Source organism: Oncorhynchus kisutch, linkage group LG14 (assembly GCF_002021735.2).
Source record: "Oncorhynchus kisutch isolate 150728-3 linkage group LG14, Okis_V2, whole genome shotgun sequence".
Lineage (NCBI taxonomy): Eukaryota > Metazoa > Chordata > Actinopteri > Salmoniformes > Salmonidae > Oncorhynchus > Oncorhynchus kisutch.
Genome location: NC_034187.2, coordinates 13,631,121 through 13,657,111, shown reverse-complemented (window position 1 = coordinate 13,657,111; position 25,991 = coordinate 13,631,121). Strand labels below are relative to the sequence as shown.

Sequence of the window (25,991 nt, the reverse complement as noted above, 5' to 3'; positions counted from 1 at the left end):
TGTCTCCTGCCATTATTTCTTCCCAAGTCCAGGATATTCTCTCCCCAATTAGAGACAACGATAACCATCTCCAATGCTGGTAAAGTTTACAAACATTGGAGTGGCCTAACTATTGTTGTCCATTGAACGTGGTTACATTTCTCCAGACTTGTCCAAATGCTTTTTACCAAAACAGAGGGGCAGTGCCTGCTTTGCGATTGTTTCAACTGTGGATTGGCTTTCCAAGTCTGCTGCTGTAAAGGCGCTGGGCCTGAGTGCAGGCAGAAGTAGGAACAACCCAATCTGAATGTGTATTTGTGTAATGAGTATGATGGGAGAGTGCTTGTTTCAAGCGCATGGCACAGCAAGTGTTAATTAGTAAAGGACCACAGGAGGAGGCAGGTAGCTGGGTCCAGGGGCAGGCAGAAGGTCATACACAGGAGGAGGCAGGTAGCTGGGTCCAGGGGCAGGCAGAAGGTCATACACAGGAGGAGGCAGGTAGCTGGGTCCAGGGACAGGCAGAAGGTCATACACAGGAAAAGGCAGGTAGCTGGGTCCAGGGACAGGCAGAAGGTCATACACAGGAGGAGGCAGGTAGCTGGGTCCAGGGGCAGGCAGAAGGTCATACACAGGAGAAGGCAGGTAGCTGGGTCCAGGGACAGGCAGAAGGTCATACACAGGAAAAGGCAGGTAGCTGGGTCCAGGGACAGGCAGAAGGTCATACACAGGGACTCCAAAAAAGGTAGCAGTACAGGCAGGGAGAAGGCTAATAACGTAGTCCGGGAGATCAGGCAAGAGGTTAATGACAGGAAATCTGATAGGCTAAAGTACAGGCAGGGAATAGGCAAAAAAAGCATTGCTAGTGAGGATGTCCAAAAACGATGGTACACAGGAGGACTAATGTGGAAATATACAGCGCTCTGACTAGAATGTGTAACAAAACAAACTATACCTCACAATGATGGGGTGCAAAGAACTGAACTAAATAGTGTGTGATAATGACATACAGGTGAGTGAACAGGTGATTAGAATTCAGGTGATTTGGAGAGTGAGCTGCATTCAGGGGATCTATGTGTTTGAGAGTGTGAGTTGGAAGCAGACGTTACACTATGGACCTTGTTAAAGACAGAGAGAGTGTAGGTCTACACATCACTATGAACATTAAAATCACAACTCATTTAAGACACAGAAACTGCACACAGCTTGGCTGTTGCGTTTCACTGTCACACACACACACACACACACACACACACACAAGGAGGATGAAGGGGTGAGGTTAGGAAGATGAGGAGATGAGGTTAGGAGGATGAGGGGATGAGGTTAGGAGGATGAGGGGGTGAGGTTAGGAGGATGAGGGGATGAGGTTATGAGGATGAGGGGATGAGGTTATGAGGATGAGGTTAGGAAGATGGGGGGATGAGATTAGGAGGATGAGGTTAAGACAATAAGTGGTGAGGTTAGGAGGATGAGGGGATGAGGTTATGAGGATGAGGGGATGAGGTTATGAAGATGAGGGGGTGAGGTTAGGAAGATGAGGGGATGAGGTTAGGAGGAAAAGGCTATGAGGATGAGGAGATGAGGTTAGGAGGATGAGGGGATGCGGTTAAGACTAAGTGGTGAGGTTAGGAGGATGAGGGGTGAGGTTAGGAAGATGAGGGGATGAGGTTAGGAGGAAAAGGCTATGAGGATGAGGAGATGAGGTTAGGAGGATGAGGGGATGCGGTTAAGACTAAGTGGTGAGGTTAGGAGGATGAGGGGATGAGGTTATGAGGATGAGGGGTGAGGTTAGGAAGATGAGGGGATGAGGTTAGGAGGATAAGGCAAACAGTAAACATCGACTGCCCACCCAACTCACGCCCTGACCACACTAAAACAAAGAAAATACAAAAGAACTATGGTCAGAACGTGACAAGGAGTGATCCAGCCTCAGACACTGATCAAATCAAATGTATTTATATAGCCCTTCGTACATCAGCTGATATCTCAAAGTGCTGTACAGAAACCCAGCCTAAAACCCCAAACAGCAAGCAATGCAGGTGTAGAAGCACGGTGGCTAGGAAAAACTCCCTAGAAAGGCCAAAACCTAGGAAGAAACCTAGAGAGGAACCAGGCTATGTGGGGTGGCCAGTCCTCTTCTGGCTGTGCCGGGTGGAGATTATAACAGAACATGACCAAGATGTTCAAATGTTCACACTGATGTCACCAGCTGTGTTGTAATTGTCACGTTTCTTCAAAATCGAACCCAGAAGCAGACCAGGACAAGGAGAGTAGGAAGAAGGTGAGTATTTATTTACAAGTGAATGTGAGTGGGTAGATACATCCAGGTGGCGTAGCGGGCAGCGGTGGTGAGTTGATGGGAGTAAATAGGTGGATCCAATGGGGAAGCGGAATCCTCCGATGACCAGGCGGGAATGGGGTAAATGATCCGGGTGAGTAACTGAAGACAGAACAAACGGAGGTAAGTTGAAGGCAAGCAAGACGTACAAAACAACAAAACAAATTCTATCCAACTTGAGGCTGATACTATGGCACAACATACTGTTCATGGCTAACGATCCGGCAGGGAATGGATGTCAGGTCAGAGCTTTTGAAGGGGAGAGGTGATGATCAGGACAGGTGTGCAGATTACTGATGGGATACAGGTGCGGGTGAACATCGATCTCCCAACAAGCTAATCTGCCCGGCAACCAGACAGGGTGCGTTCCAGGACACCGGAAACACACTCCAGGACAGAAACACAGGCAAACACAGACTCAGGAAGCGGGGTTCGTGACAGTAATGGGCCTGAGGTGATCTATTATATACCAGTGGAGTGACGGTGGTGATGTCATTGACAGAGCTGGTATGGTAGATCTAATGATGGCTATTGATGTCACTGACAGAGGTTTCATGTTCCAACTACCAAAATGCCCTAGGTGGTACATGCACTGTACATGAACACTTGAACATAGGAGTCATATTGCTACTACCATGGATATATTGCATCCGCCTCACATAATATGATAGCCTGCAGGGCCTTTCGAAGGAACATCGATCTCAAATTGGAATCAGCCTGGTTGTTCTATTTGCCGTGTGAGATAGCTAGGTGTGTGGGCATACTGCAGACAGAGGGAGCATACCAGCTGCCAGTCTGGCCACATGTCTCATTAACATTGTTGTCATAGTCCTCTGAAACACACACAGGGGCATCACCAAGTTTATCACTGACCAAGACAGAGAAGAACAAATTAATCAAGAAGAGAATGAGAAAATAAAGCTGCCAGATTGTCTCTGTTTCTCCCTTCTTTCTGTGAGAGAGAACAGCTCTGTGGTGGTTAATTAGCAGAATAATTGAGTAAAGAGACTGTTTAAATGTGAGTTTAAGACACGCTGCTCACTCATCATGTCTCTCTGTGGGGTTTAATTAAAGTAACCTTCTCGTGGCCTCTGGCTTTTCTTAAAAAAATAAGAGAACGGAAGCTAACTCTCTCTGGTAAATACCTATGGGGGAGGGGGGGAGAGAGTGAGCGCTGGGGGGCGGTTGATGGAGAGAGACAGGGTGAGGATGGAGAGAGAGAGATCTCTTCTTTTGATTGGTCATTCTGGGACTGTCACTGAAGACCTAATTTGCTTTTGCTTGTTGACAGAAAAGAGCAACGATTACATTACCTCTCTCTCTCACTCTCTTTCTCTGTCTGGATACACACGTACACAGACAAATGACCACTCACACAAAGCTTCACAGGCTCCCCAATAGCCTGTCAAAAGGCAGGTTGACAGTGCAGCTGGTAATGACACGTTCTAAATGCATTGGAATAACACATTGTTCTGAAAGTAAAACACAAGGAATGGCGCCGGAGGGGTTTTACGTTCTCCTAACCAGCTGTGCTCCAGGTGATAGACTGTTCTCTCTGCTACCGCACGGCAAGCGGTACAGGAGCGCCAAGTCTACCACCAAAAGGCTCCTTGACAGCTTCTACCCCCAAGCTATGACTGCTAAACAATGAATCAAATGGCTATCGGACTATTACATTGACCCCCCCCCCCCCCCCCCCCCCCCCCCTATTTGTTTTGTACACTGCTGCTGCTCGCTGTTTATTATCTATGCATAGTCACTTCACCCCTACCTACATGTACAAATGACCTCGACTAACCTGTACCCTCCACACTGACTCGGTACCGGTACCCCCTGTTTATGGCCTCGTTATTGTTATGTTATTGTGGTACCTTTTATCATTTTTTACTTTAGTTTATTTGGTAAATATTTTTTGAACTCTTTCTTGAACTGCGCTGTTGGTTGAAGGGTTTGTAAGTAAGTATTTCACTGTAAGGTCTACACCTGTTGAATTCGGCGCATGTGACAAATAAAGTTAGATTTATTTTTAACGTGGCTGCAATAATCAAGGAGGTACAATGTGTGTGAGCATCAGTACAACTACTCTGAACAACAAGGCATTTGAGTGGATTGTGGGTACAGACACACAGAGACACAAACAAGTTGAGCCGATCAGTTGATTTCATCTGATTTTATTCAAAGACAATGCCCAGCAACTTCAATATTAGCATTGCTTCATGGTGGACATCATTATCTTCATCAATTGTTTTTTCATTATTTGTTGATAATCATTGTTCGTAATCATTTAAAATGTAGATTTTCCTCACTTTTCGTTCTTCTGTTTTCCTTTAGAATTCAATAATATTAAAAAAGTTTTAAAAAATGACATTAAGAACAGAATATGAGTAAGACGTAGTTAAGTGAGTCCGGACTGGAGTGTACAGTATTCTGCATGTAGTATTCTGTGTGGTGTATTCTGCAAGTACAATATTTTGCAAGTACAATATTCTGCAAGTACAATATTCTGCATGTATTATTCTGCATGTAGTATTCTGCATGTAGTATTCTGCATGCAGTATTCTGCATGTACAGTATTCTGCATGTTCTGAATTATGCATGTAGTATTCTGCATATGTTGTATTTCGCATGCACAGTATTCTGCATGTAGTATTCTGCATGTACAGAATTCTGCATATGTTTTATTCGGCATGTACAGTATTCTGCATGTACAGTATTCTGCATGTACAGTATTCTGCATGTAGTATTCTGCATGTACAGAATTCTGCATATGTTGTATTCTGCATGTACAGTATTCTGCATGTACAGTATTCTGCATGTACAGTATCTGTATGGCAAGGCCTGAGTCCTTATGGCTCTGACGTCACTTTGACACTCTAACAGAGACATTTGGAGAGAAGACGTACAGAAGCCATTTTCCTTTGTAGGCACCATATTTGGACTCACAACACACACACACACTCATACGCTCGAATGCTCACACAGGAGCATGCTCTCACACACACACCAACAACCAATATTAAAATATTAAAACCACTTATCCAAAAGCACAATGTGGAGGGGAAAAATTCATAGCAAGTGGAAAAGAAAAGATGCATAAGTTGGGGTAAATTGAAATGGAGTGAGTGAAGAAAGGAGTGAAAGGAGGAGAGGAATGAGAGGCAGGAAGGAAGGTAAGATGGAAGGAAGGAAGAAAACATTTGGCTACAACAAGAATGGGAGGTCGATGCAGTCCACGAGAAGAGAACAGAGAAGAGAACAAAGACGAGAACAGAGACGAGAACAGAGAAGAGAACAAAGAGAACAGAGAAGAGAACAAAGAGAACAGAGAAGAGAACAGAGAAGAGAACAGAGAATAGAACAGAGACGAGACGCGAACAGAGATGAGAACAGAGACGAGAACAGAGAAGAGAACAGAGACGAGAACAGAGAAGAGAACAGAGACGAGAACAGAGACGAGAACAGAGACGAGAACAGAGACGAGAACAGAGAAGAGAACAGAGACGACAACAGAGAATAGAACAGAGAAGAGAACAGAGACGAGAACAGAGACAAGAACAGAGACGACAACAGAGAATAGAACAGAGAAGAGAACAGAGACGAGAACAGAGACAAGAACAGAGACGAGAACAGAGACGAGAACAGAGACGACAACAGAGACGAGAACAGAGAAGAGAACAGAGAAGAGAACAAAGAAGAGAACAGAGAAGAGAACAGAGACGAGAACAGAGACGAGAACAGAGAAGAGAACAGAGAAGAGAACAAAGATGAGAACAGAGAAGAGAACAGAACAGAGAAGAGAACAGAGAAGAGAACAGAGAAGAGAACAGAACAGAGAATAGAACAGAGAAGAGAACAGAGAAGAGAACAGAGAAGAGAACAGAGACGAGAACAGAGAAGAGAACAGAGAAGAGAACAGAGAAGAGAACAAAGATGAGAACAGAGAAGAGAATAGAACAGAGAAGAGAACAGAGAAGAGAACAGAGACGAGAACAGAGAAGAGAACAGAGACGAGAACAGAGAAGAGAACAGAGAAGAGAACAAAGAAGAGAACAGAGAAGAGAACAAAGATGAGAACAGAGAAGAGAACAGAGAAGAGAACAAAGATGAGAACAGAGAAGAGAATAGAACAGAGAAGAGAACAGAGAAGAGAACAGAGACGAGAACAGAGAAGAGAACAGAGAATAGAACAGAGATGAGAACAGAGAAGAGAATAGAACAGAGACGAGAACAGAGAAGAGAACAGAGAAGAGAATAGAACAGAGAAGAGAACAGAGACGAGAACAGAGAAGAGAACAGAACAGAGAAGAGAACAGCACAGGAGGAGAGGAGAAAGTCAAGAGTTTGTTTGTTGGTTCTTGTAGTTCACAATTGGATCTCTTTATAATTCTTTGTTTCAGTCATCATTCTGAGGTTTCTCAGTTATTTCAATTATTATTTAAATAAAGAGCTGCGATTGGACGATCCCTTCATCATTCCACCGGAGTGCTATCCTTCGTGTATTTCTTATTGTCGTTCATTCATTCGTTCATTGTTGTCTTATTAACCATCCTGATGGAGGGATCCACTGGAGGGTCCTAGTCCCCGAGGGTCAGGAGGGTGAGGAGTACGTCAGATTCCCTGTAGATACTCCTCTGTCACTCACGCACGCGCACACATGCAAGCAAGCATGAACACACTCACACACGCAAACCCTTCCACCGACAAACACCACCACTCGTTCAAAGTGCTTTCCTCCTCGTCCCCTCTACCGGCCTGAGGGTCTCTCTCCTCTCATAAGTGAGCAGTGTGCGTCTGTATCTCAGTCTGTATATCAGTCTGCATCTCAGTCTGTATCTCCGGTCTGTATCTCAGTCTGCGTCTCAGTCTGCATCTCAGTCTGCGTCTCAGTCTGCGTCTCAGTCTGCAACTCAGTCTGCATCTCAGTCTGCATCTCAGTCTGTCTCTCAGTCTGCCATCTCAGTCTGCATTTCAGTCTGCCTCTCAGTCTGCATCTCCGTCTGTATCTCAGTCGGCATATCAGTCGGCATATCAGTCTGTATCTCAGTCTGTATCTCAGTTTGTGCCTCAGTCTGCGTCTCAGTCTGCATCTCAGTCTGTATCTCAGTCTGTATCTCAGTCTGTATCTCAGTCTGCATCTCAGTCTGCGTCTCAGTCTGCAACTCAGTCTGCATCTCAGTCTGCATCTCAGTCTGTCTCTCAGTCTGCCATCTCAGTCTGCATTTCAGTCTGCCTCTCAGTCTGCATCTCAGTCTGCATCTCAGTCTGCATCTCAGTCTGCATCTCAGTATGTCTCTCAGTCTGCCATCTCAGTCTGCATTTCAGTCTGCATCTCAGTCTGCATCTCCGTCTGTATCTCAGTCGGCATATCAGTCGGCATATCAGTCTGTATCTCAGTCTGTATCTCAGTTTGTGCCTCAGTCTGCATCTCAGTCTGCATCTCAGTCTGTATCTCAGTCTGTATCTCAGTCTGTATCTCAGTCTGCATCTCAGTCTGTATATCAGTCTGCATCTCAGTCTGTATCTCAGTCTGTATCTCAGTCTGTATTTCAGTCTGCATCTCAGTCTGTATATCAGTCTGCACCTCAGTCTGCAACTCAGTCTGCATCTCAGTCTGCATTTCATTCTGCATCTCAGTCTGTACCTCATTCTGCATCTCAGTCTGTATCTTAGTCTGCATCTCAGTCTGCATCTCAGTCTCTCTCTACTGATTCAGCATCTTGTCTGCCTCGGGGTACGTAGGATACTTGATGGTCTCGATCTTCTCCTTCACCTTGTAGGACGGGTAGAGGCCGGTACGTCCCGTCTTGCGGTTGATGCCCTTGGAGTTTCCGTCCCAGTGGTTCCCCGCCACCCCGATCAGGTCGCCGGGCTCCAGGGGGATGTCGTCGGGGCTGCGGGGCTGGTGGGCATACACGGCTAGCTGGTTGTGGGCGTTCTGGCCACCAAAGTAGTAGATGTCATCCAGGGAGTGGAAGTGAGACGAGGCGTCCGGATGGAGGGTCTGCATGATTTCATATGCCACACGACACACCTGGAGGAACACAACAATCATGACAATTTATAGGTCTGAATACCAGGGAATTCTATCACCTCTGTTATTTATATATTCTGCATGAAAACCTGCAGGACCACATAGGTTATAGTAGGGTCCTTAATGATCCCTGTGGGAGACAGGGAAAACAGTGGATGAGAGTGGAAGAGAAGGTGAGAGGTTAAAGGTCACCTGTGAGGAGAAGGTGCAGACCAGGAAGTTGGTCTGTGACAGGAAGTGAATGTCCAGGATGACTCCTCTCAGTGAATTCTCAGTGTAGCGGTTATGTAGCCCCGCAGACCACGAGATGGAGTTATCACTGATGAACTCATAGTCTGGGTACCTGAGACACACACAGACCGAGGCAGTCAGATATAGACTGCCTAAAGTATCATACAGATATCAACGTGAATAAGGCAACGTGAGAGTGGAATTTGTTCCTGTCTCCTTAGTACTTTATCATAACACTAAACTGATATTGACACACATCAAATATAGCTTTCCGTCATACACACAAACACATCCACAATACATGTCCATGTTAGTCATTTAGCAGACGCTCTTATCCAGAGCCACTTCATCTTCAGATAGTTAGCTGAGACAACTTCATATCTCAGTCATAGTCAGTACATTTATAACATAAGACCTTCCTGCAGATGCGCACACACTGCCAGTGGCGCACACACACGCACACACACACACACACACACTGCCAGTGGCACACACACACACACACACACAGCCAGTGGGGCACACACACGCACACACTGCCAGTGGCACACACATGCACACACACACACACACACACACACACACACACACACACACACACACACACACACACACACACACACACACACACACACACACACACACACACACACACACACACACACACACACACACACACACTGCCACACACACACACAGCCAGTGGCGCACACACACTCACACACTGCCAGTGGCACACACACACACACACACACAGCCAGTGGCACACACACACACTGCCAGTGACAGACAGACACACACACACATACACACACTGCCAGTGGCACACACACACACACACACACAGCCAGTGGCACACACACACACTGCCAGTGACAGACACACACACACACACGCAGCCAGGCATTCGTACTTAGCCTTGGCCTCCTTTAGTAGTGCGGGGTCGTCGGTGGCCAGGTAGACTCTCTTCTTGTTCACCAGCATGCGTCTAGCCAGATGTTGGAAGTGGTCTTCTACATGAACCATGTACTCCTCTATAGGGTGGAAGGCTGCCTCTGTCCCCACTTTATCTGTCCGTCGCACATGGACCCTACAGGAGAGGACACACAAAGGAGATGGGTCAGAGGACTTGGGTTAGGAGAGTGTGTGTGTGTGTGAATCAGAGCGCTCCTCTCCTAAAGTGATGGATGGTAGATAGAGTGGGTTGTGTGGAGAGTGGCTGGAGCATCCTTTCCTCCCTCCCTCCCTCCCTCTTTTTCTTCATCTCTCTCTGTCTGACTCTCTCCCTCTCTTTACAGGTCTCTCTCTCTCTCACACTCAGGAATCACATTGTTAAGAGCAGCGCAGGTCTTTGGAGATCATCTGCCTATTCAGCCCTTTCAACTGGCCTCTCAGTTCACACCAGTCTATCTACAGGCCCTATAGAGCTCAGGCATCAAAGACTTGGTCCCAATGCTCTTAAATGTCTCCCTCAGTTCAGAATATTGGCATGTAGCCATAGCCTTCTGCACAGTAGGGGTACATGTATTTCCACTCCTTATAGTTTGTTACTTCCTGAGAAGGTCTGAGAAGAGATTCTACTGCTGACTACAAACCATGGAGACAGACAACCCAGCACTTCACAACATTCTACCTGCACCCTCCCTCCCTCCCTCCCACAACATAAAGGGAAAAGAGCTGCTTTCACATTTCAATCACATCACTCAGTGGAGATAGAGAGAGATGAAGAGTATGTGGTGTGTGTGTGTGTGTGTGCAGGTGTTTCCCTTGGGAGAGAGAGAAGTATATAGAAAGAGAAATAGATAAAGAGAGGGACAAAAAAGAACGGTGTGTACATACAGGGCATTCTGAAAGTATTCAGACCCCTTGACTTTTTCCACATTTTGTTACATTACAGCATTATTCTAAAATGGATTAAATAGTTTTTCCCCTCATCAATCTACACTCAATACCCATAATGACAAAGCAAAAACTGTGTTATATAAATTTTTGCAAATGTATTAAAAATACAAAACTGAAATATCACATTAACATAACTATTCAGACCCTTTATTCAGTACTTTGTTGAAGCACCTTTGGCAGTGATTACAGCCTCGAGACTTCTTGGGTATAACGCCACAAGATTGGTACGCCTATATTTGGGGTTTCTCCCATTCTTCTCTGCAGATCCTTTCAAGCTCTGTCAGGTTGAATGGGGAGCGTTGCTGCACAGCTATTTTCAGGACTCTCCAGAGTTGTTCAAACGGGTTCAAGTCCAGGCTCTGGCTTGGCCACTCAAGGAGACAAGTCTCACTCATTCAGAGACTTGTCCTGAAGGCACTCCTGCATTGTCTTGGCTGTGTGCTTAGGGTCGTTGTCCTGTTGGAAGGTGAACCTTCGCTCCAGTCTGAGGTCCTGAGCAGGTTTTCATCAAGGTGTCTATGTAATTTGCTCCATTCACCTTTCCCTCGATCCTGACTAGTCTCTCAGTCCCTGCCACTGAAAAACATGATGCTGCCACCACCATGCTTCCCTGTAGGGATGGTGCCACCATGCTTCCCTGTAGGGATGGTGCCACCATGCTTCCCTGTTGGGATGGTGCCACCATGCTTCCCTGTTGGGATGGTGCCAAATGTCCTCCAGATGTGATGCTTGGCATTCAGACGAAAGAGTTCAATCTTGGTTTCAATCTTGTTCCTCATAGTCTGAGAGTCCTTTAGGTGCCTTTTGGCAAACTCCAAGCGGGCTGTCATGTGCCTTTTACTGAGGAGTGGCGTCTGGCCACTCTACCATAAAGGCCTGATTGGTGGAGTGCTGCAGAGATGGTTGTCCTACTGGAAGTTTCTCCCATCTCCACAGAGGAACTCTGTCAGAGTGACCATCGGCTTCCTTGTCACCTCCCTGATCAAGGCCCTTCTCCCCCGATTGCTCAGTTTTGCCTGGCCGCCAGTTCTAGAAAGAGTCTCGATTCCAAACTTTTTCCATTTATAAATGATGGAGGTCACTGTGTTCTTGGGGACTGTGATCTGTGCCTCGACACCATCCTGTCTCTGAGCTCTACGACCTCATTGCTTAGTCTCTGACATACACTGTCCAATTAATTGAATTTACCACAGGTGGACTCCATAGAAGCAGGTTGCACCTGAGCTCAATTTCGAGTCTCATAGCAAAGGGTCTGAATACTTATGTAAAAAATACTTATGCAAAACATTCTCAAAAGATGTTTTCACTTTGTCGTTATGGGGTATTGTGTGTAGATTGATGAGGAAAACAATTAATTTAATCAATTTTTAGAAAAAGGCTGTCATGTAACAAAATGTTGAAAAAGGAAAGGGGTCTGAATACTTTCAGAATGCACTGTATGTGTGCTCATGCATGTGTGTGGTAGAGTCCTGCATCGGGTTGGATACCCACGGTTCCCCGTGGGTGAGCCGCAAAAAAAATGAAAACATTCTTTCAATGGGTCGTCTTGCGGTTCAGAACAATTACAATGCGGGTCGGTAACATTTAAAATCAAGATTCAACACTTTTTAAAAACCAAGGAGCTTGTTGTGTTGCATTGAGTTGTGAATTGTATTCTGTCAGCGGTGAGGCAGACATAAGGCTACTAGCCACGCACGCATTTAGAGTGTAGAGCTGGGAACAGCCTCTTACTGTATCCATGTGGTGCTTATGTTCCCTCTCCACACATGAGAATATATGACGCGTTGCCAAGTTTACTTTCCCTGGATAGTCTAGCTCATGCAAAAACGGCTGACGTAGGCCTAGAAATAAAAATAAAGAGAGACAACACAACACTACATAAAGAGAGACCTAAGACAACAACATCCATCACAACAAGAGAGACCTAAGACAACAACACCCATCACAACAAGAGAGACCTAAGACAACAACACCCATCACAACAAGAGAGACCTAAGACAACAACATCCATCACAACAAGAGAGACAACACAACACTACATAAAGAGAGACCTAAGACAACAACACCCATCACAACAAGAGAGACAACACTACATAAAGAGAGACCTAAGACAACAACACCCATCACAACAAGAGAGACAACACAACACTACATAAAGATAGACCTAAGACAACAACACCCATCACAACAAAAGAGACAACACAACACTACATAAAGATAGACCTAAGACAACAACATAGTATGGAAGCAACACATGACAACATAGCATGGTAGCAACACAACATGACAAGAACATGGTAGCAACACAACATGGCAGCAGCACAACACAGTAGCAGCACAAAACATGGTACAAACATTATTAGGCACAGACAACAGCACAAAAGGCAAGAAGGTAAAGACAACAACAAATGTCTGTAAGTGTGTCCATGATTGAGTCTTTGAAAGAAGAAGGCTATTTTTCATGGCATTGTTTCCTTTCATAATTAATATAGGGAAGGGGAATATTAATAATAGCCTAATAATAATAATACATAATAGTAATAACAGCCTATTAAAAATAATAATAATATTAATAACACTAGTAATAACAATAGCCTAATATTAATAATAGTAATAATATCCTAATAATAATAGTATTAATAGTAATAATAATAATACTAATAGTGGTAGTAATAATAATAATGATAGTAATAAAAATAATAATAATAATAGTAATACTACTACTACTAATAATAATAATAGTAATACTAGTAATAATAATCATAATAATAGTGGTAATAATAATGATAATAATAAAAAGAATAATAGTAATACTACTACTAATAATATTAATACTAGTCCTAATAATAATAAGAATAGTAATAATAATAGCAATAAAAACAATAATAATAGTAATACTAATAATATTAGTCATAATAATAGTAATACTATTAATAATAAGAATAGTAACAATAATAATAAGAATAGTAACAATAATAATAAGAATAGTAATAATAATAATAGTAATAATAATAATGATAATACTAAATAGTAGTAATATTAGTAATAATACTAATAGTGGTAATGATAATAATAATAATAATAAAAATAATAATACTAATAGTGGTAATAATAATGATAATAATACAAATAATAATAGTAATACTACTAATAATAATACTAATACTAGTCCTTATAATAATAATAATAAGAATAGTAATAATAATAGCAATAAAAACAATAATAATAGTAATACTAATACTATTAGTCATAATAATACTATGAGTAGTAATAGAAATAATAATAATACTATTAGTCATAATAATACTAATAGAAGTAATGGGAATAATAATAATAATAACCTAATAATAATAATAATAGTAAAAAAGCCTAATATCCTGGAGTCATAAACACAATTCATTAATAATTTATGTTATATGGCTGCTAACGGATCTGCTTTCTGAACAATTTTACGTGCGTCGATTGGGTTGGTGGGGTTGTGGACAGAAATCTGTCCTGATCTCGGGTATTGGGTGGGGCTGGAATTGATGTGGTCGACGTGGGGCGGGTGCGGCGCCAAAAAACAGATCTGTGTAGCACTCTAGTGTGTGTATTGCGTCCACCTACCCTATGATGGGGTGGCTGAAGCCCAGTTTGGCGGTGGTATCCTGGATCTCTTTCTCCAGCCAGGCCTGGGGCCGGATCAGGTACTTGACCAACTGAGACACCCACCACACGGACGGGTCTCCATGGAGTCGGTGGAGGCGCTGGGCCAGATCCTCTGGGATAGCCAGGGGCAGGTAGGGGGGGCGGGGGTGGAGACTGTCAACGATGGGTAACTCTACCACCTGGATGTCTCTGTCGTTAGCCTCACCTGGGGGGGAGAGAGGTAGAGAGGGAGAGGGGGGGTAATAAAGAGTGTAAGGGAAGGTAGAGAGGGAGAGGGGGGGTAATAAAGAGTGTAAGGGAAGGTAGAGAGGGAGAGGGAAAGAGACAGATGGAGAGAGTGAGAAACAGAGAGAGAGAAAGAGATGGGGCGGGGAAGACAGACAGAGAGAGAGGGGGGGGACAGAGAGAGAGGGCGGGGAAGACAGACAGAGAGAGAGGGGGGGACAGAGAGAGAGAGGGTTGGGGAGAGAGACAGAGAGAGAGAGAGAGAGAGAGAGAGAGAGAGGGGAGGACAGAGTGAGAGAGGGTTGAGGAGAGAGACTTAGAGAGAGAGAGAGAGAGAGAGAGAGAGAGAGAGGGGAGGACAGAGTGAGAGAGGGTTGAGAGAGAGAGAGAGAGAGAGGGGGGGGGGGGGGCAGGGAAGACAGACAGAGAGAGACATTGTACATTGTTACAACACTGTATATATATATAATATGACATTTGCAATGTCTTTATTGTTTTGAAACTTCTATATGTTTAATGTTTTACTGTTAATGTTTATTGTTTATTTCACTTTTGTATATTATCTACCTCACTTGCTTTGGCAATGTTAACACATGTTTCCCATGCCAATAAAGCCCCTCGAATTGAATTGAATTGAGAGAGAGAGAGAGAGAGAGAGAGAGAGAGATAGAGAGAGAGAGAGAGAGAGAGAGAGAGAGAGAGGTGGTGGGGTAGACAGAGAGAGAGAGAGCGAGAGAGAGTGAGTGAGTGAGAGTGAGAGTGAGAGTGAGAGTGAGAGAGAGAGTGAGAGAGAGAGAGAGAGAGAGAGAGAGAGAGAGAGAGAGCGAGAAAGCGGGATGAGGGAGACAGAGAGAGAGTTGGTGGGGCAGAGAGAGAGAGAGAGGGGGGGAGACAGAGAGAGAGAGAGGGGGTGGGGAGACAGAGAGAGAGGCAGCACAATTAGACCCAACCAAATCATGAGAAAACAAAAAGATAACTACTTAACACATTGGAAAGAATTAACAAAAAAACAGAGCAAACTAGAATGCTATTTGGCCCTACACAGAGCGTACACAGCGGCAGAATACCTGACCACTGTGACTGACCCAAAATTAAGGAAAGCCTTGACTATGTACAGACTCAGTGAGCATAGCCTTGCTATTGAGAAAGGCCGCCGTAGGCAGACATGGCTCTCAAGAGAAGACAGGCTATGTGCTCACTGCCCACAAAATGAGGTGGAAACTGAGCTGCACTTCCTAACCTCCTGCCCAATGTATGACCATATTAGAGAGACATATTTCCCTCAGATTGCACAGATCCACAAAGAATTCAAAAACAAATCCAATTTTGATAAACTCCCATGTCTACTGGGTGAAATTCCACAGTGTGCCATCACAGCAGTAAGATTTGTGACCTGTTGCCATGAGAAAAGGGCAACCAGTGAAGAACACACACCATTGTGAATACAACCCATATTTATGCTTATTTATTTTATCTTGTGTCCTTTAACCATTTGTACATTGTTAAAACACTGTATATATATAATATGAAATTTGTAATGTCTTTATTGTTTTGAAACTTCTGTATGTGTAATGTTTACTGTTCATTTTTATTGTTTATTTCACTTTATATATTCACTTTATATATTATCTACCTCACTTGCTTTGGCAATGTTAACACGTTTCCCATGCCAATAAAGCCCTTGAATTGAATTGAATTGATATCAATTCTCAACTCCTGAGCCTCCAGCATGGTGTTTTGATGCATGTAGCAGTAAAGATGCACTGAGAAGCATAGTGAGGTATGAGGAGCATGTCATAACAGCAGAACACAGGGAGAAGAAGTGTTCCACTTCCACACAATGTTGAGATTTACAATATTAACACAATTAAAATAATAATTATCAATATTGTCAACGGGACAACATTAACAACAATAATCAAGGGTAAAATAAGGGTTTCAAATTTGGGGAAATGACACTAATGGTTTCATATTGTTTACATTTTGTCAGGAAATGCAGCTCTGTCTCGGCTTCTGCTGTGGTTCTATCCATCTCTCCTCTCTCAGTTCAGTTGGCATGGAAACACATGTTTACATTGCCAAAGCAAGTGAAATAGATAATAAACAATAAAAATGAACAGTAAACATTACACTCACAAAAGTTCCAAAATAATAAACACATTTCAAATGTCATATGTGGAAATAGTTCCAAGTCCAAAAGGGAAAATAAATAACCATAAATATGGGTTGTATTTACTATGGTGTTTGTTCTTCACTGGTTTCTCTTTTCTTTTGGCAACAGGTCACAAATCTTTCTGCTGTGAGCCAACAGCATACCACCCTGCATCCCACTGCTGGCTTGCCTCTGAAGTTAAGCAGGGTTGATCCTGGTCAGACTGTCACGTTCTGACCTTAGTTCTTTTGTTATGTCTTTGTTTTAGTATGGTCAGGGTGTGAGTTGGGTGGGTTGTCTATGTTTTAGTATGGTCAGGGCGTGAGTTGGGTGGGTTGTCTATGTTTTAGTATGGTCAGGGTGTGAGTTGGGTGGGTTGTCTATGTTTTAGTATGGTCAGGGTGTGAGTTGGGTGGGTTGTCTATGTTTTAGTATGGTCAGGGTGTGAGTTGGGTGGGTTGTCTATGTTTTAGTATGGTCAGGGTGTGAGTTGGGTGGGTTGTCTATGTTTTAGTATGGTCAGGGTGTGAGTTGGGTGGGTTGTCTATGTTTTAGTATGGTCAGGGTGTGAGTTGGGTGGGTTGTCTATGTTTTAGTATGGTCAGGGTGTGAGTTAGGTGGGTTGTCTATGTTTTAGTATGGTCAGGGTGTGAGTTGGGTGGGTTGTCTATGTTTTAGTATGGTCAGGGTGTGAGTTGGGTGGGTTGTCTATGTTTTAGTATGGTCAGGGTGTGAGTTGGGTGGGTTGTCTATGTTTTAGTATGGTCAGGGTGTGAGTTGGGTGGGTTGTCTATGTTTTAGTATGGTCAGGGTGTGAGTTGGGTGGGTTGTCTATGTTTTAGTATGGTCAGGGTGTGAGTTGGGTGGGTTGTCTATGTTTTAGTATGGTCAGGGTGTGAGTTGGGTGGGTTGTCTTTGTTTTAGTATGGTCAGGGTGTGAGTTGGGTGGGTTGTCTATGTTTTAGTATGGTCAGGGCGTGAGTTGGGTGGGTTGTCTATGTTAGTTTTTCTATGATTTGATATTTCTGTGTTTGGCCTGGTATGGTTCTCAATCAGAGGCAGCTGTCAATCGTTGTCCCTGATTGAGAACCATATTTAGGTAGCCTGTTTTCTATTGTGTTTCGTGGGTGATTATTTTCTGTTTTCTGTTATGTGTCTGCACCAGCCAGAACTGTTTTTGGTCTTTTCTCTTTGTTATTTTGTTATTTCCGTGTTCATTCTAACTAATATGGACACATACCACGCTGCACCTTGGTCCTCACCTTCTTCCACCAACAACGGCCGTTACACAGACCCTGGATAGGAAACCAGATGCTACTGGAAGTGGTGTTGGAAAGCCATTAGGAGGCACCCTTTCCCCTGGTCTATAAAAAATATTCTAATCCCCCAGGGTAGTGATTGGGGACATTCCCCTGTGAAGGGTGCTGTCTTGCAGATGAGATGTTAAACAGGTGTCCTGTCTCTCTGTGATCACCAAAGATCCCATGGCACTTATTGTAAGAGTAGGGGTGTTAACCCTGGTGTCCTGGCTACATTCCTGGCCTGCATGGCACCTAATCATCCACAGTTTACAATTGGCTCAATGATCCCATCTCTCCTGTAACTATTCCCCAGGTTGTTGCTGTAAATGAGAATGTGTCTCAATCAAGTTACCTGGTAAAGTGGCACACTGTGGCATTACACCCAATAGATATGAGAGTTTATCAAAATTGAGTTTGTTTTTGAATTCTTTGCGGGTCTGTGTAATCTGAGGGAAATATGTGTCTCTAATATGGTTATACATTTGGCACGAGGTTAGGAAATGCAGCTCAGTTTGAGGGCATTGTGCACACTGAGTCTGTACATAGTCAAAGCTTTCCTTTAGTTTGGATCAGTCACAGTGGTCAGGTATTCTGCCACTGTCTACTATCTGTTCAGGGGCCACTGTCTACTATCTGTTCAGGACCACTGTCTAATATCTGTTCAGGGGCCACTGTCAACTATCTGTTCAGGGCCACTGTCTACTATCTGTTCAGGGGCCACTGTCTACTATCTGTTCAGGGCCACTGTCAACTATCTGTTCAGGGCCACTGTCTACTATCTGTTCAGGGCCACTGTCTACTATCTGTTCAGGGGCCACTGTCTACTATCTGTTCAGGGGCCACTGTCTACTATCTGTTCAGGGGCCACTGTCTACTATCTGTTCAGGGCCACTGTCTACTATCTGTTCAGGGGCCACTGTCTACTATCTGTTCAGGGGCCACTGTCTACTATCTGTTCAGGGGCCACTGTCTACTATCTGTTCAGGGGCCACTGTCTACTATCTGTTCAGGGGCCACTGTCTACTATCTGTTCAGGGCCAAATGACATTCTAGTTTGCTCAGTTTTTTCTTCTTCATTTTTTTGTAATTTATCAATGTCGTATGTTTTCCCTCAACACCACTTTCCATCAATTTCTAAAGCAGACCCTCACGCCAAATTGATTTTTTGAAATCAAAAAAGCATTAGTAGACTTTGCCTTTGTTTTGGTTTGTTTGTTTGTCAATTAGTGTGAGCAGGGTGAACACATGGTCTATCATACGGTAATTTGGTAAAAAGTCAATTTGACGTTTGCTCAGTACATTGTTTTCACTGAGGAAATATACAAGTGTTCGGTTAATGTCAATGCAGAGGATTTTCTCAAGGTTGCTGTTGACGCATATCCCACTGTAGTTACTGGGGTCCATTTTTTTCCACTTTTGTGGATTGGGGTGATCAGTCTTTAGTTCCAAATATTGGGGAAGATGCCAGAGCTAAGGATAATGTTAAAGAGTTTAAGTATAGCCAATTGGAATTTGTGATCTGTATACTGTTTCATTTCATTTAGGATGCCATCAACATTACAGGCTTTTTGGGTTGGAGGGTTTGTATTTTGTCCTGAAGTTCATTCAATGTAATTGGAGAATCCAGTGGGTTCTGGTCTTTAATAGTTGATTCTAACATTTGTATTTGATCATGTATATGTTTTTGCTGTTTGTTCTTCGTTATAGGGCCAAAAAGATTGGTGGGTTATCCATACATCTCCGTATTAGATAGATAACTCTTCGTGTTGTTTGTTTAGTGTTTTCCATTTTCAGAGAACTGTTCAGAGGCTATGGATTCCTCAGTTACATTGAGCTGATTTCTGACGTATTTCTGCATTGTTTTAGTGATTCACCATAGTGAAAGTGTAGGCTCAAGTTTTCTGGGTCTTTATGTTTTTGTTTAGACAGGTTTCTGAATTTCTTTCTCAGGTTTTTGCATTCTTCATCAAACCATTTGTCATGTTTTAAATGTTCTTAGGTTTTCTGCTTGAATTGTTTTGCTTTGATAGGGATGCTGGGAGGTCAAATATTTATTTATTTATTTTACCTTTATTTAACCAGGTAGGCAAGTTGAGAACAAGTTCTCATTTACAATGAGATACTGTTTAGGTTTTCTACTGCCACGTTTACACCTTCACTATTACATTGAAACATTTTGTACAGGAAGTAGTCTAAAAGGGATTAAATTGGTTGTTGCCTAATCTGTTTTTTGGTAGGATTCTCTCTCTCCTCTCCACTGCTCTAGACTAACACTACTGCTGGCTGGTTCTGCCTGTATCCCCTAGGACAGTGGTTCCCAACCTTTTTCGGTTAGTGTACCACCGTCTGAATTTTGCTCTGCCAGTACCCCCCTCATGTGCATTTTACCAATAGGCCTATGATCTCATGAGTATTCTAAAGTACCCCCTGTGGATAGGCCAAGTGCCCCCAGGGGTCCTAGTAACCCTGGTTGGGAACCAATGCCCTCGGACACCCTGTTTTCCAGTTCTATTTAAACACCACACAACACTCAAACATACAGTATCTGGAATAACTAGTTTCAGTCTTTATCCATTCAACCATTCTTAAATCAGTCAGATAAATACATCTGTTCTCATTACTAACAAGCAAGCCTGGTCGAGAAGCTTCAAAGGACACTGAACAATACAATTACAAACAATCCAAGTAGTTACAGTGGAAACAATGAAAGTTCCAACATCCATGGGCGTTGGGTGTACAAGTACAACAGCTGAAAGCAGATAACACAGTCACACCTGCAGCACTGCTAGTGGTGGAAGTCACTATGACTGAGCCTTTTAATGACTCTTCTATATCTAAAGAGTAAATGTCTAAGACAGATTGTACTCCTTGACCCTCCTTCTCCGAGTAGGAGTGCTGACGATACATTCTGACAGAGAGTAATAATTAGCCTCAAGAACAGTTTTACTTCACATTTATCAAGTCAATGAAATATGAATGAGGTACTTTTACAATGGGACATCCCCACGGAGGGAAGAAAGAGTGAGAGGGATGTAGAGAGAGAAGAGAGGGATGGAGAGAAGACAAGAGAATGTCTGCTTTCGTTCTCATAAAAAAGAGCAAATGAAAAGAAGAAATGTCGCTTTGAATGAACTGGAATATTTCAGCAAACAAAACCATCAAAGACAGTCAAAGCTCTAATCACCATGTTGTGTCACGCCCTGATCTGTTTCACCTGTCCTTGTGCTTGTCTCCACCCCCCTGAAGGTGTCGCCAATCTTCCCCATTATCCCCTGTGTTTTCTGTTTGTCGGTGCCAGTTCATTTAGTTCAACAAACCTACCAGTGTTTTTCCCGTTGCTCCTGTCTTGTCGATCCTGTTTTCTAGTTTTCCCGGTTTTGACCTTTCTGTCTGCCCCGACCTTTAGTCTGCCTGCCGTCCTGTACCATTTCCCCACTACTCTGGATTACCGACCTCTGCCTGACCTGACCCTGAGCCTGCCTGCCGTCCTGTACCATTTCCCCACTACTCTGGATTACCGACCTCTGCCTGACCTGACCCTGAGCCTGCCTGCCGTCCTGTACCATTTCCCCACTACTCTGGATTACCGACCTCTGCCTGACCTGACCCTGAGCCTGAGCCTGCCTGCTGTCCTGTACCTTTGCCCCACTACTCTGGATTACCGACCTCTGCCTGACCTGACCCTGAGCCTGAGCCTGCCTGCCATCCTGTACCTTTGCCCCACTACCCTGGATTACCGACCTCTGCCTGACCTGACCCTGAGCCTGCCTGCCGTCCTGTACCTTTGCCCCACTACTCTGGATTACAGACCTCTGCCTGACCTGACCTGACCCTGAGCCTTCCTGCTGTCATGTACCTTTGCCCCACTACTCTGGATTACAGACCTCTGCCTGACCTGACCTGACCCTGAGCCTGCCTGCCGTCCTGTACCTTTGCCCCACTACTCTGGATTACAGACCTCTGCCTGACCTGACCTGACCCTGAGCCTGCCTGCCGTCCTGTACCTTTGCCCCACTACTCTGGATTACAGACCTCTGCCTGACCTGACCCTGAGCCTGCCTGCCGTCCTGTACCTTTGCCTGCCCGTATTCGATTTAATACACTTTTGTTACTTCGACACTGTCTGCACCTGGATCTTACCTTCAAACCTGATCATTTTGCAATTTAAAACAAAAGATAAATAATTCATTCATCAACAGAATTACATTTACAGAGAAACTAAGAAACAAATAAAGAGGGCATGTGAATATCAGAGTGTGCAGAATTTAAATCATGCCTTGGAATAAATATTAAAAGGCTTTTTAAATGATTATTTAGGAAATTCCCCAGCCTGGATGACATATCCCTGGTGTCAGATTTCCACATTGGGACTGGTGTCTGTCTGCCTGTCTGCCTGCCTGCCTGCCTGCCTGCCTGCCTGTCTGTCTGTCTGTCTGTCTGTCTGTCTGTCTGTCTGTCTGTCTGTCTGTCTGTCTGTCTGTCTGTCTGTCTGTCTGTCTGTCTGTCTGTCTGTCTGTCTGTCTGTGTTTCTGTCTGTCTGTGTTTCTGTCTGTCTGTCTGTCTGTCTGTCTGTCTGTCTGTCTGTCTGTCTGTCTGTCTGTCTGTCTGTCTGTCTGTCTGTCTGTCTGTCTGTCTGTCTGTCTGTCTGTCTGTCTGTCTGTCTGTCTGTCTGTCTGTCTGTCTGTCTGTCTGTCTGTCTGTCTCTCTCTCTCTCTCTCTCTCTCTCTCTCTCTCTCTCTCTCTCTCTCAAGCATAAAAGAGAGCAGAGGCAGACTCAAAGCAGTACAATGGTCATCATCAATCTCCCTGTACCATAAACGATGAACCAGATGTATAATGTCATTCTGTTACTTGGTACCGTGTGCTCTGTGTGAAGTATATTACCATGGACACGACCCCCTCATCAAAGGTCACGGTCAACTCACCTGACCAGTGTCCGGTGGTGACCCCGGTGCGGTCGGTGCATGTCTGACTGACTGGGAGGAAGACTGTCTCCCAGCCGCCCGTGGCGTAGCGCCAGTTCTGGGACTCCAGGATGAGGGTACGCTGGGTGCCGTAGGCGATCATGAAGCAGTAGACCACGTGGTGCAGCTGGCAGCCGTAGCCACAGCCCTTGTTGATGTTACACACCAGCTTCCTGGCCTTGGAGCAGTCCTGGGGGTTCTGGAGGGGAGAGGGGAGGAGAAGGGGAGAGACGAGGTACAGTTGTTACAACACAGGGAGACCTGAGTTGCCTTGTTATGGTGAAGATGAAAGAGTCGAGACACTGTCACACATTTCAGAGCCAAAAGTGTATTTCAGAGTTCCGGATATTCTCTTATAGAGACCATAGAGAGACAGACGGACAGACAGACACATTGTCCCAGAAATAAGGATTTGAGCCCATTGCCTACAATTTAATACTTCAAACCAGTGTGTCTGTTTTTTCTGTTCTGCTACTCTAGTCCGTCAGTCCTGCAGGAGGGGAGGGAGTCAGGGAGGGTCTGAAGACAGAATCCATTATGTGATGTTCTTAACTCATCTCCTGATCCTACTAATCAGGTTGACAACATGTTAACTATGATCTAGGATTACAGCTCTGAGACTGTAGGGGCTGGGGGGTGTGTGTCTGTCATCATTATATATGCACTACTGGTCAAAAGTTTTAGAACACCTACTCATTCAAGCATTCCAGGTGAAGCTAGTTGAGAGAATGCCAAGAGTGTGCTAAGCTGTCATCAAGGCAAATGGTGGCTATTTTGAAGAATCTCAAATATAAAATATATTTTGATTTGTTTAACACTTTTTTTTGGTTACTACATGATTCCATATGTGTTATTTCATAGTTTTGATGTCTTCACTATTATTCTACAATATAGAAAATAGTACAAATTAAGAAAAACCCTGGAATGAGTGGGTGTGTCAAAAACATGACAGTCCAAATTGAGCTCAGGAGCTTCCCATTTCCTTTGACAGTCCACATTGAGCTCAGGAGCTTCCCATTTCCTTTGACAGTCCACATTGAGCTCAGGAGCTTCCCATTTCCTTTGACAGTCCACATTGAGCTCAGGAGCTTGCCATTTCCTTTGACAGTCCACATTGAGCTCAGGAGCTTCCCATTTCCTTTGACAGTCCACATTGAGCTCAGGAGCTTCCCATTTCCTTTGACAGTCCACATTGAGCTCAGGAGCTTCCCATTTCCTTTGACAGTCCACATTGAGCTCAGGAGCTTCCCATTTCCTTTGACAGTCCACATTGAGCTCAGGAGCTTCCCATTTCCTTTGACAGTCCACATTGAGCTCAGGAGCTTCCCATTTCCTTTGACAGTCCACATTGAGTTCAGGAGTTTCCCATTTCCTTTGACAGTCCACATTGAGCTCAGGAGCATCCCATTTGCTTTGATCATCCTTCAGATGTCACTACAACTTGATTGGAGCCCACCTGTTGCCAATTCAATTTTTTGGACATGATTTATAAAGAAACACACCTGTATATATAAGGTCAGAGTTGACAGTGCATGTCAGAGCAAACTATACCATAAAGTCAAAGGAACTGTTCTTTGATCTCAGAGATAGAACTGTGATGAGGCATATATCTGGGGAAGGGTATAAAACAATTTCTAGAGTGTTGAACGTTTCCAAGAGCACAGTGGTCTTCAAAAAATATGGAACTAACCTCCTAGAGCAGGCCGTCCAACCAAACTGAGCAACCCGGGCAAGAAGGACCTTGGTCAGGGAGATGACCATGAACCCAATGACCACTCTGACAGAACTACAGACTTCCTTGGCTGTCTCTACAGTACTTCACCAATCTGGGCTTTATGGGAGAGTGGCCAGATGGAAGCCACTCCTGAGAAAAAGGCACATGGCAGCACGCCTGGAGATTTAAAAAAGAAACGCAAAAGATTCTGATAGCATAAGGCAAACAATTCTGTGGTCTGTTGAGACAAAAATATAACTCTTTGGCCTGAATGCAAAGCGCTATGTCTGGAGAAAACCAGGCACAGCTCATCACCCGTCTAACACCACCCCTACTGTGAAGTATGGTGGTGGCAGCATCATGCTATGAGGATGCTTTTCAGCAGCAGGGACTGGAATACGGTTACTTGGCCAATCAGGAACATTCACTGTCTTTGTGTTATAGGTTATTGCTGCTGAAAGGTGAATTCCTCTTCCAGTCTCTGGTGTAAAGCAGACTGAAGCACGTTTTCCATTAGGATTTTGCCTTTGCTTAGCTCCATCCTGTTTCTTTTCATCCTGAAAAACTCCCCAGTATTTGCCGATGTCAAGCATACCCATACCATGATACAGCTACCACAATTCCTGAAAATAAGGAGGCAGTTACTCAGTGATGTGTTGTGTTGGATTTGACCTAAACATACAGTAATGCTTTGCACTTATGGCACAAAGATATATTCCTTTGTTGTGTTTTTTTTCTTCCAGTATTACTTTAGTTCCTTGTTGCATACAAGATGCATGTTTAGGAATATTCTGTATATTTGTATTCTTCTTTTCAACTTGATTTGATTTTGTGTGTGTTTGTGACTGGAGGAGGGTGGGGTGGAGTTGGGGTATGGAAAGGTCAACCATCAGTCACTGGCAGCTGATAGGAGATGTATGGTGGGGACTGGGGATCTGTGAGAGAAAGAAAGATAGAAGGAGCGATTGTGTGTGTGTAGAGTATATAAGGGGTAGAGCAGCAGAGGGATCGCCCCCTTCCATTGACTGGTGATGGATAGCTGAGGTAGGAACAGAGAGACAGGCAAGATCACTGCTCCTCCATCACACACAGCCAATATGCTATCGGACCAATCCACCCACACATCAAGTGAATCACTAGCTAGTTAACATTAATAGCACAGAGGGATTCATTATTACTCATTAACAACCTCTACTTTGCTCTCAACATTCCTCATCAATTATGGCCCTGTGTTTTGGGATATCATGTCACATGACCTAGATTTTAACCTTCATTTTAAGCCTTTTCCAGACATGACAATTACACCAAAGATAAAAGCATTTGTCTGAGGATGGTGGCGGATCATCTGACATAAAAAGAAAAGGGGACAGTTTGATGATCGTTCCAAAACATATCATTAACTAGCCTATACACACACACGCACACACACACACTCCCATGCACACACACACACACACACACACACACACACACACACACACACACACACACACACACACACACACACAC

The 25,991-nt window shown here is 44.0% G+C and overlaps 1 protein-coding gene across 4 annotated transcripts in view; it reads right to left on the bottom strand.

Annotated features, from left to right (window-relative positions):
* Positions 1-4,469: 4,469 nt before the first annotated feature.
* fut8a (fucosyltransferase 8a (alpha (1,6) fucosyltransferase)) overlaps positions 4,470-25,991 on the bottom strand; it is a 164,329-nt gene continuing 142,807 nt past the window's right edge. For all 4 annotated transcript variants that reach the window (XM_031787870.1, XM_031787871.1, XM_031787868.1 and 1 more), the window contains 5 exons: positions 22,730-22,967; positions 14,085-14,331; positions 9,490-9,666; positions 8,538-8,688; positions 4,470-8,345 (listed from right to left, as the gene is read on the bottom strand). In XM_031787870.1, the coding sequence (XP_031643730.1) occupies positions 8,016-8,345; positions 8,538-8,688; positions 9,490-9,666; positions 14,085-14,331; positions 22,730-22,967 (1,143 nt within the window). In that variant the 3' untranslated portion in view covers positions 4,470-8,015. The remainder of the gene's footprint in view (positions 8,346-8,537; positions 8,689-9,489; positions 9,667-14,084; positions 14,332-22,729; positions 22,968-25,991) is intronic.